Source organism: Apus apus, chromosome 3 (assembly GCF_020740795.1).
Source record: "Apus apus isolate bApuApu2 chromosome 3, bApuApu2.pri.cur, whole genome shotgun sequence".
Taxonomy (NCBI): domain Eukaryota; kingdom Metazoa; phylum Chordata; class Aves; order Apodiformes; family Apodidae; genus Apus; species Apus apus.
This window is the reverse complement of record NC_067284.1, coordinates 44,299,795-44,310,270: the sequence shown is the minus strand read 5'-3', so window position 1 is coordinate 44,310,270 and position 10,476 is coordinate 44,299,795. Positions and strand designations below refer to the sequence as shown.

General features: G+C 50.5%; 2 protein-coding genes across 2 annotated transcripts in view; one reads left to right on the top strand and one right to left on the bottom strand.

Annotated features, from left to right (window-relative positions):
• Nucleotides 1-128: 128 nt before the first annotated feature.
• MTLN (mitoregulin) lies at nucleotides 129-1,124 on the bottom strand. Its single transcript, XM_051614817.1, has one exon. It carries the CDS (start codon nucleotides 1,097-1,099, stop codon nucleotides 923-925), a length of 177 nt encoding a protein of 58 aa, XP_051470777.1. The 5' UTR covers nucleotides 1,100-1,124; the 3' UTR covers nucleotides 129-922.
• A 58-nt stretch (nucleotides 1,125-1,182) lies between these two features.
• BUB1 (BUB1 mitotic checkpoint serine/threonine kinase) overlaps nucleotides 1,183-10,476 on the top strand; it is a 30,086-nt gene continuing 20,792 nt past the window's right edge. Inside the window, exons 1-10 of the mRNA XM_051614805.1 lie at nucleotides 1,183-1,226; nucleotides 1,511-1,593; nucleotides 3,425-3,539; nucleotides 4,181-4,309; nucleotides 4,556-4,672; nucleotides 5,711-5,829; nucleotides 6,012-6,113; nucleotides 7,115-7,241; nucleotides 8,037-8,238; nucleotides 8,892-9,036. Coding sequence (XP_051470765.1) covers nucleotides 1,206-1,226; nucleotides 1,511-1,593; nucleotides 3,425-3,539; nucleotides 4,181-4,309; nucleotides 4,556-4,672; nucleotides 5,711-5,829; nucleotides 6,012-6,113; nucleotides 7,115-7,241; nucleotides 8,037-8,238; nucleotides 8,892-9,036 — 1,160 coding nt within the window. The 5' untranslated portion in view covers nucleotides 1,183-1,205. The remainder of the gene's footprint in view (nucleotides 1,227-1,510; nucleotides 1,594-3,424; nucleotides 3,540-4,180; nucleotides 4,310-4,555; nucleotides 4,673-5,710; nucleotides 5,830-6,011; nucleotides 6,114-7,114; nucleotides 7,242-8,036; nucleotides 8,239-8,891; nucleotides 9,037-10,476) is intronic.

Genomic DNA, 10,476 nt, shown 5'->3' with positions numbered 1-10,476 from the left:
GCTCGAACCGCACGCGGCTGTGAGCGCCAGCTGTGCGGAGCAGCGGTGCCCAGTGCTGCTCAGCCCCCCGCTGGCGCTGAGGGAACTGCCAAATCGCGCTTCTACCAAAAAGCCACAGGACTACTTGCTTGGCTACAAATCAGCTTTTTTTTTTAATTATTACCCCCCCCCCCCCAAAGCTGTCACAGTTCAGTAATAACAGTTGAAAACCAGCAGGCTGTACAGTCTGAAGCAAATCCTCCAGGGCAGTCGATGTAGGGCCACCCCCTTCTCTCAGACTCAGGGAAATACATTTTCTCGTGGTGGGAGGGGAAGAAGGAACGTGCTACACCCGTCGCCACAGTTCCTTGTCCCAAGAGTCCAAGGCACAACCATCCTTTCCTTAACCTGCTCATGCATGCAGCCGTTTCACCACTTAATTGTCCCCACAGGCTTCTTCCCCACGGCACGCTCTCCTAATGAGATTCACCAGTCATTACCAGCGCCCGAAAGGTACGGCTTTTTGCTAATAAGCGAAACAAACACACCCAGGAACAGTCACGTCGTGACTTCTGCCGGTTTAGCTTGCCGGCAGCGCTGCCGGGCAGGGGCAGGGCCGCGCCCCCCGGCCGCAGGATTCCAGGAAGGACAACAGGGACGCGCAGAAATACACGCGGTGTTCGCGTTGCCACCTCCTCGGCACTTCCTTAGGTCCGTCCGACGCAGTTCCGATCCCGTTTTCTGCAGGGCAGGAGAGCGGCCCCGGCGCCCCCGGGACGTGCTTGGCCTTTTCCCGGCAAGCGCTTGGATTCCACCAGCCCTTTCCCAAAGCGGCTCCGCGTCCCCCCGAGGCCAGCCCGCCGGACGGCACCCCCGCAGCAGACCCCCAGGAAGGAGGTCCAGCCGCGGACCCGGCGGGACCCACCGCGGGCTCCTCCCCGCCTCAGGCCGCCTCCAGCTGCTTCTGGGCGGCTTCCAGCCGGCTCTGCAGCCAGCGCTGGCGCCAGCGCAGGAAGCGGCGCCGGGCGCGTCCCCCCTGCCAGCCCACCAGCACGCCGGCCCCGAAGGCGAGCAGCAGCGCCCAGCGCACGGCCCGCGGCCGCAGAGCCTCCAGCACCATCCCCGCCGCCCGGGCCCAGGCTCGGCGCCGCCTCCCGCTTCCGCCGCGGCGGGGGCGGGCCCGTTAAAGGCGGCGGGGCCGGGGCGGGGCCGCGTCTGCCCGCGCCATGGCGGAGGCAGCCTCCCAAGTAACGGAGCGGTCCGGTCCGGTCCGGTGGTGTCCCGCCGGGGAGGGGGGGGGGGAGTCCCCCGGGGGGGATGAGGCTGCCCCAGCACGTCCCGGGCTGGGATGGGGATGAGACAGCGATGGGCCCTTGCCAGCAGAAGAGGGATGCGGGTGTTTGGATCTGCAGCATCCCTCGTACCGCCTCCTTCTCTAGCATTCCCCGGGGTGAAAGGGACCTCCTCTGGGCATCCACGTAACGTTTAGTTCAGGCTCCGCCACCTGCCTGTGTTTTTTGCCTTTCCGCAGGATCTGTTGTTGGCAGCAGCGTTTGTCTCCGATGCGCAGCACAACAGAAATATTCCTTTCAAGACCTCCCCGGAGGCGGTCAGGTAAGGAAGGCTGTGGTGAGGTGTCTCTGTTGGACGCCTGTGCTGTTGCTTTAGAGCAGGGGTCTGTGCTGGGCTTACGGGCAGTGTGTGGAGCTGGGATGGGGAGAACCAACTGCAACTCAAGGTTCTGAAGGGTTTGGAGCACAAGTCTCACAAGGAGCAGCTGAGGGAGCTGGGGGTGTTCGAGCCTGGAGAAAAGGAGGCTGAGGGGAAGCTTTTTCATTCTCTACAACTGCCTGAAAGGAGGTTGGAGTGAGGGGGGTTTCTCTTCTCCCAAACAAGCGATGGAACCAGGGAAAATGGCCTCAAATTGTGCCAGGGGAGGTTTAGATTGAATATTTGGAACAGTTTCTTCCCCCAAAGGGTTGTCAGGTCCTGGCACAGGCTGCCCAGGGCAGTGGTGGAGTCCCCATCTCTGGAAGGACTTGAGAGCTGTGTAGATGTGGTGCTGAGGGACATGGTTTAGTGGCCTTGGCAGTGCTGGGTTAACGGTTGGCTTTGATAATCTTTTCCAACCCAAACAATTCCATGATTCTACCTGTGTCCAAAGAACAACAGCCAGCAAAGGCTGGGGAGCTCAGGTTCACCAGCTGGGCACTGAGAAGGTGTGGTGGGTGGGATGCAAAGAGCTGAAAAGCATGGACTGAATGAAGCTCAGCACATCTGTATGTTGAGGACAGGAAAGGAAATGAAAACTTGTTTTTTGCTAAAGGAAAAAAAAACCAAACAACAAAAAAGTATTTTTTCAAGAGTGAAAAAATTCCCACTCTGTGGGAATGAAGGTTTTGGGAAGTTTCATCCAACCTGCTGCTCAGCAAAGCTTCAGCTAATCAAAGGAGTACATAGCACCTCTGCTCAGGTGTACTTCAGCAAGGGTGGTAGCTACTAGGGGCAGGGGTAATTAAAAGCTGATGTTAATTGGCAATAAGTTAAGTGAAATTCCCCAGATCAATAATGTTTTCTTCGCAATGGTGACTCTTCCCCCTTTTGAGGCTGAGTAGCTTCAGTCAGGGAGGTGACTTCCCTCAGGCTCAGACTGTGGGCTTTGTGCAGGTGGTTACTGGGCAGCTGAGTTGACTGGCAATGCTGCCAGCTTTTTATTCTTATTTTCTTTATTTTATTATTATTTTTATACCTCATGGATTTGCTCCACATCTCTCCACTGTTGTATGCAGTTGTGTGAGACCTCTTGTGAAAGCCTAGAGCTGGATGTGTTTGGAGTTACTACTAGTATTCACCAGAGGTTTTGCTGCTGCAAGGGGCAGAATACTGCTTGAGCTGTTTATATTTAAAAAAAACCAAACCAACACAGCTAAAACTGTTCACTGTGCGACTCATGCTTCTCTCTGGTGGCTTTTCTTACCTCTTTGCTTTTTAACCCGCAAAGAAAAGGTGTTAGATAACTAATCAGACCTAGTTTGTGTGTCTTGTGGATACCTGATCTTAGCAGAAGCTTGCACTCTAATTAAGGAACAAGATAATTACAAAAAGGAAGCAGCTTTATCAAATGTGTATGTTGCAGTCTTAACTGAAGAATGCCTGTAGTGCACCTTCCTGGGTTTTGGTTTGTTGGTTGTTTTTTTTTTTACTCCTTGAAAGGGACTATAGCGTCCATCAGTTATGAGAGTGTAAGGAGGGGCTGGGAAACAAAGTATCAAATCCCTGGCTGGCAAAAATAGTGTTGCTGTTACCCTTCCCCCATGACTGTTTGGCACAGCATGTGCTGTTCTCCCAAGGTGCATTTGGTAAGATCATAGGTACGTGCACTGAAGTTTGGTTATGTTTATTTATAATAAAGTTTATTTATGGCACTGATACCTTCTTTCTGCAGGCTTTATTACCTCTACAACCACTGGATCATGCGAACAGCCACCTACTTCTTCATCTTTCTTAATTTGTCCCTTGCAATGTTTGAAGAACCTGCTGTGTATCCACTCCCCTTCCTGGTGAGTGTGCAGTGTAGAAGCAGCAACATAACTATCACTGGGTTGCTTGGCAGAGCAAGTGAGGGTTTCTAGCTTGAAACAAGTTGTCGAGATGTCAAAAGGTAATTGCTACTGATCTTTCTTTTGTTATCTTTCATCTACTGAAATGGGGGCAAAAAAAAAAAAGGGCCTAGGAGGTAGGTGGGGACAATAGGACCCATCATGGCTCTCAGCAATGGCTGGTGTGACCACAGACAGAGTCATGTTGCTTTTCTGCATCTCTGAGAGCAATTCCAGCCTTCTGTGTGACCCAAGTGCTGTCCTCATGTCTCAGAGCAGAAGTGGAGTGTTGTCCTTGGGACTGATTTTTCAGCAGCCTTTATTTGTTCTGCACTAGTGTGTTTGTGAGAGATGTACTCCTGGATTCCTAAGCAAACACCAATTTACTGCCTTTAACCTGCCTGTGGCAGGGAATTGCACAAAAGGAGGCCTGAAACTGTTGCTCAGTGCCAGATAGATGAGCCTGTAAAACAGCCAGAAACCACTGGAAAAACTTTCATATTGACTCTGCCTGGTTTTCCGTTGCCTCAGCCCCTCATCTTCACAAAGAGGACTGGCCTGGCTCTTAGTTGCCCTGACTTGGACCCCTTCTCTCTCTGCAGGTCACATCTCTGGTCGAGGTCTTGTGCCTTCTGGTATTCCTTGGCCGACTGACACATTTTGCAAAAGTCACCCCTCGCAATGTGTTTTGGAAGGACACCAAGAACATCTGCATCATGGTGGCAATCCTGGTGAGTTAGGCCTAGAGGAGCTTCTGAGATTGAAGTGGCCAACGTGAACATGGCTCTTTCCTCCAGTCGCTTTCCTGGTAACACAGGCCTGATGTACAGGGTCTCTACAAGAGCCATGGCTGAGTCAACCAACAGCTTGGCTGGTTCTCAACGATGTGTGCAACTCTGCATCAGTTAACCCCTATTGTCACCATCTAGACACACTTCCAACATTACTTCTGGGAGTTTTCCTTCTTTCTTCTACAGTTATCCCTAACAGACTTGGCCATATGTGGGGCCCTCAGGATATACAACATAAAGAGCATTCGATGGTCAAGAATTGGGAGGCCCATCTTCCTGATCAACTTCGCAGAGAGTCGCCAGGTGAGGAAGAGGTCATATGGGGTGTACCCTTGGAGTAGGGTTCTATTTATGGACAGCCTGCTGCTTTCTGAGATCCATGGGATTTAGTAGAAAGGTTTTTGGGCAAAAATGGCAGAATCTGGATTCCTGTGAGTGAAGGCTTCTCTCAGAGGTGGCTTGAAAGGGAGAAAAGAGTGTATCTGCACTGGTGCTTCTTGGGCTCCCTGTACTGATGGGCTGGGTTACTGCTGTGCAGAGCCCTGAGCGTGCTGGGGGCTGGAGCCAGAGCTGCTCACCCACCACGCTGCTGTGATGCTTTAGGGAAGATGATGCTTAATGAAGTTTAAGACTGCATGGAGAAGGCAGATGTGAGTTCAGCTCATGGGCTGTGCTTGGTCCAGCTTCTGTGTGCAAGCAGAGGTAGATCCTGTCTTCAGGAGGTGTGAATGTGAGCAGCACTGCAGACGAGAACTCTTTCTCCTTGGGTCAGGGGCCAGGTTACTAATTTCTGGAAGGCTCCCAAGCAAACAAACAAGTGTCATGCTGTTCTCAGAAACTGAACTTGTAGTCCAGATGGGTGATTTGGACTCTGATCCCTCCTGTCACAGGGAGATCTTTGCCCTGCTGCTCAAGACCTTTCTGGTCCTGACTTATAAATGAATAGACTGCTGTGGAGGCCTGAAGGAGGGAGCAGTTCAACTCTCAAGTGCAGGATGGGGGCTTTGCAGCCTGGAGTGTTGGGCTTCTGTCCATGACCAGTCCCCTGCAGCAAGAGCATCTCGGTGCCACAGGGCCCTCTGTCCCTTGGCTAGCTGAGTTTATGATGCAATGTAGATAGTCTCCCTTCTAGCATCTCTTCTAGGGAAGGAGGAGGAAAGGCCTGATATTCTTTCACAGTTTTTAGCAGAACAGCATCCAGCAGGAGACATTCTGACCCAGGTGACAAAAGTGTGTTCTGCTTTGCTTGCCTGTCCCTGTGCAGTTGTTTGTTCCAGATGTGATGGTGAGAGGGAAAACAGCTACCACTTTGCCTCTAAACACTTCCCTTCTCCCTGGTAGATTCGGAGAGCCTTCCGCAGCATCCGCAACACACTGCCAGAGATCACCTACGTCTTCCTCTTCTTCATGTTTAGCCTTCTCATGTTCTCCCTCATGGCCTTGAAGCTGTTTGGTGAGAGGTGTGAATACTTGTTTTGCTCAGGGCTGGGTGGGAAGAGTGGGTGTGTTACTTCCAGGAAGGAGGGAATCTGGCAGCTCCAAATGATTACTAATGAATACAAACACTGCTGATACACGCAGTTCCTGTGGTGGGACGTGTGATCTCTTTTTGGTTAACTTCAGGCTGTCCTTTTCCTCCTAGGAATCTCCAGACAGCAGAAGGCTTGCCATATTTCAAAAACTACCTAGAAATTGTGTTTGACCTCTACGTGCTGGTGACAACAGCAAACAGCCCGGATGTCATGTATGTCTGCTGAGCTTGCAGGCTTTCTGTTGTGAACGCTGCTGTCCTGCTCCTAGCAGCAGGATGTCTGGTCAGAGCAGGACTGTGTTCTGCACAACAAGGTATTAGAAAACAGATGGCTGAGAGTTCACGAACCCCTGCAGGCTGGAAAAGTCAAAGCCCTGTTGCTGCTCTGAAATACCTTGTTGTGGTATTCTGTGAATTCTCAGCCATCTGTTTTATAAATGGATCTGAGCCAGAATCTGAGGTTAGGAAGACTTCTGGAAAAGATGCATTGTAAATGCTGCTTTCCAAGTGACCCAGTAGCTGACGAAGGCTTAAACCAGAGGGGCAAACACATACACTGTCTTTGATTAAAACCCTTTCCTGAAAAGGAAGGGTGTGCTCTAGTGATCCTTTGCCTTTTTCTGTTGTAACATTTGCAAGGCTTTCTATGTAGAATTTCATTTGCACAACTGTGTTAGATTTAGGTGAGAGCTGGGCTTTCTGGCCTCATTGGTTCTAACTGGTTCCCACCAGTTTGTACTGGGAAGGTGCCATCAAAGAGAGGGGCAGAGAGGAATGGCATGCTCATTTGTGTGCTGGAGATGTGCTGGACAGAGCTGGGATGCTGCAGGGACCCCAGGCATTTAGACAGAAATGCTGCTAGTCCTCCTGGAGCAAGTGGAAGGAGAGGTCTGAGTGCAGGGAGAGTGTGAAGCCAGTAACCAGCTTGTGACTGAGACCTCACCCCAGACTCTGTACTTAAACTTAGCCACACTGACAGAAACTTAATCTCTGTGCTTTCTCTCCTGCATCTCTTCAGTCAGGGCCTCATAAACTAGGTTGAAAACCTAATGGAAGAAAACTGTTCTGTCACTGAACTCAAGGAGAGTTTTTAGCTTTGGTTTTATCTAAAGCAAAACAGTACTTTGAAATCCATCTGGAAGACTGTTTTCTTGTGTTTTCTCTTATTTTTCTCTGTCTGCTTAGCAAGGAGCAATCTCTCTCCCCTTCTCTAGGATGCCAGCATTTGACTTCAGCTCATGGTATGCCCTGTTCTTCATTGCCTTTGTCATCGTCAACACTTACATCTTCATGTCGCTCTTCCTGGCTGTTGTGTACAATAACTACAAAAAACACCTGAAGGTAAGGTTTGGAGGGGTAAATTGTGATCACTGACTGCCTGCTGTTCTGTGTAACCTTGTAAGGAAATACCTGGCTTTCTCTTAGAAGGCTTCTGCTTCTGGAAAGTGAGGAGCTCAGAAATGACATCTTCATGCCAGAAACTCTTTTCAGCTGTAAGCTCCCAGCACGCTTGCTTTTTCTGCCACAGTATGTGCTTTTAAAGCAATGGAGATGGAAAGGGAGGTCTAAGTAAACAGAGACTCTTGTTTCTTCTACCCAAACGGAGTACATGCAGTTTGTTATTTGTGATCAAAGGGTGAGAGCTGCAAATTCCTGGCTGCTTCCATGAGGGGATTGGCTCTTGCTCAGTAAGCAGTCTGCTAAGTCTTCCCAGAGGCTGGTCTCCCGAGAGTATGAGGTGTGTGCAGAAGAGGATCTCTACCCCTCATCTTGGCAGCATTCACTGACAGATGGGAAGCACGTGCAGACACATGCAGATCCTGTGATCTTCGCCATATTCTTCCTGTTAGACACTTATCATTTTGGGTTTTCTAATATTTCAATGCATCTCCCAGCAGCAAGTGATCTATTGGTCCTTCCAGAGTGCTGTGCAGAGCCTGGGGTTGCCTCTTAAAAAGCATTTCACATCACCCCTGCTGACTGTGCTCTACTTTGTCACTCCCAAGTGTATTCCTCTGAGTCTCTTCTTGCAGCTTTGTGCCATGACAATAAGATTGTTGGGTTGTTTGTTTTTTTTTTTAAGAAAAGGAAGTGGAAGGGTGACTGAAACTGCCTGAATCATGATTCTCTCTCTAGAATGAGATCCGCAAACTTGCTTACATGAAGCGCCGCAAGATGGTAGAGGCATTCAACCTCCTGAAGGAAGAGGAAGGAGCACAGTTTGTGGTCAGAGAAGCCCGGTGGAAGCAGCTGGTCAAGCTGGTGGCTCCTGATATCAGCAACTCCCACCGAGAGCTGCTGCTACACATCTCAGATGATGAGCAGAAGGGTTTCATCGGTGAGCAGTGGGGCACTGCTAGGCTCAAGGGATTGGGTAGGATCTCAGGATCAGAAGCCTGATGCTTCAAGGGTTTTGGCTTCGAGACTTGTAGTCTGTAATCGACTCAGAGGGACTCCAGGCCCCTCTTTCTGCTTCCCTCCAGATTACTTAAGTTCTGAAAGGCTATTCTTTGTGCCTGTGCTGTAGCCTGTGTCATATATGCTGTGGGCAGCTCTTCATGGCCATTTGACATCAGGCTAAGCTCACCATGGAGACTGGGACCTCCTCAGCACAGAAAGAAAACCTCTCTTGTTACCAGATTCCTCTAAGCAATGTGGAGGAGTCCTGTGGAGCCTCTCATTCTGCTCCTGCTGGAGATGAGATATCAGGAGAGATGGGTCAGTCTCCTCATGCTAGACCGAGCCCATCCTGATCATTAAAGGTTTGTGTTGGTTTCTGGCCTGTGGCTTTAGCCAACCCCCAGGCTTGGGGCAGAGGAGCTGTTTGAGTTACTGAGTTCAGCCCATTGTGGTGGAAGCCACACTGAGTGTCTGTGTTGCCTGCTGCTGTGAACTGATACAGAGCCCAGATTGCTGCAGCTCATTTGCATTTGCCAGGCCTTGCCTTTTTACTAACAGCAGACTGATGTGCAGTGCTTTCCCCTGCTGCAGACAAGAAGTCCTTTGTACAGCTGGCAGACCTCCTCAACATCCAGGTGATTACCCTGAAAATACGCAGCCATCCACTGGGGCAGTGGCTGCCTGGTGTCTACCAGTCAGCAGCGAGCCGCTTCCTGCGCAGCATGGTCAGGCACAGGTAAGCTGATGGACCTGGCAGCCCCTCACAGCCAAAGGGCTGCAGAGCAGTGGTGGTGCAAGCATGTGCTCCTCTGGGTGTCCTGCTGCAAACTGCATGTAGGCAAACAATGGGCGTTCTGGTTTTAAAAGTGTTCTGTGCACCAGCTCTGCTCTTAACCTACCTTCAGTGGTGAGGAGAAACTGGACTTGGCTCTTGGCAAGTCCATACCTCTTCTAGTCCCACTTGTTCAGGTCTTCTAAAAGTGCTGCATGTGAATAGTTCTTACTGAAAGCAAGAAGAGCTATATGGCCCTCTTTGCATCACCAGACCAAATGCTTCACTTAAAAGTGGTCTTACCTCAGCTGTCTCTGCTGCAAAGCTGCATTGTGGTATTCCATCAGCTCTCACTAAGTTAGTACTCAGAGCTACTAGTGCTCTGTTTCACATCTGAGTCTTTCCAGAATTGTGAATTCACTGAGTTTGGAAGGAACATCTAGAGATGGTCTCATGTAACCCCCTCGCTCAAAGCGGGGTCAGCTAGAGTAGGCTACAGGGCTATGTCCGGTTGGGTTTTGCGTATCTCCAAGGATGGAGACTCCATAACCTCCCTGCAACTTGTACTAATGTTTGACCACCTTTGTTTTAAGAAAAAACAAACTTATTTGTTTAAATGGAAAATCCTGTATTTCAACTTGTGCCCCTTGCCTCTTGTGCTGTCACTGGATACCACTGAGAAGAGTCTGGCTCTGTTTTCTCTCCACCTTCCCACCAGGTATCTGTACATACTGGGATCCCCTGACACTTCTCTCTCATGCTGGGCAGGCCCCAGCTCTCTCAGCATGTCATGTCAGACTATCCCGTCCTTTAATTGGTTGTGTGACCTTTTGCTGCTCTGGCTCTAGTAAGGTCATGTCTCTCTTGCACTGGGGAGCCCAGTGGCGGACAGAGTGCTCCAAATGTGGCCTCACCAGTATGGAGTAGGTGGGGGTGGGGAAAATTGCTTCCCTTGAGATCTTCACATCACTCCTCCTCATGTAGCCGGCGATGCTGTTGACCGCCTCTGCCACCAGGGTGCATTGCTGCCTCATCTTTTCAACGAAGACCCCCTCAGATCCTCTGCATTCCCACTTTTCAGATGGCTGACCCCATCCTGCACTGGTGCCTGAGGTTATTCCTCCCAAGGACCAGGACTTTGCCTTCCCCTTTGAAGATGATGGGATTCCTCTCTGCCTGATTCCCCAGCTGGCCCGTGTCCCTCTGACTCCAGCACACCTGTCTGATGTACCAGCCCACCTCTCAGTCCTCTATACTCTGCTGTTTTACTGGTCCAGTCCTGCTTGAGAACTGTTGCTTGACTTGTTGGAAACTCAGCTGCAGTCAGTCTCTAGGAGTTTGTTTAGTCCTGAGAGCATTGGCAATAGTGTGCCTTGAAGGCTTGTGTTCTGCTTTGTGTTGGAC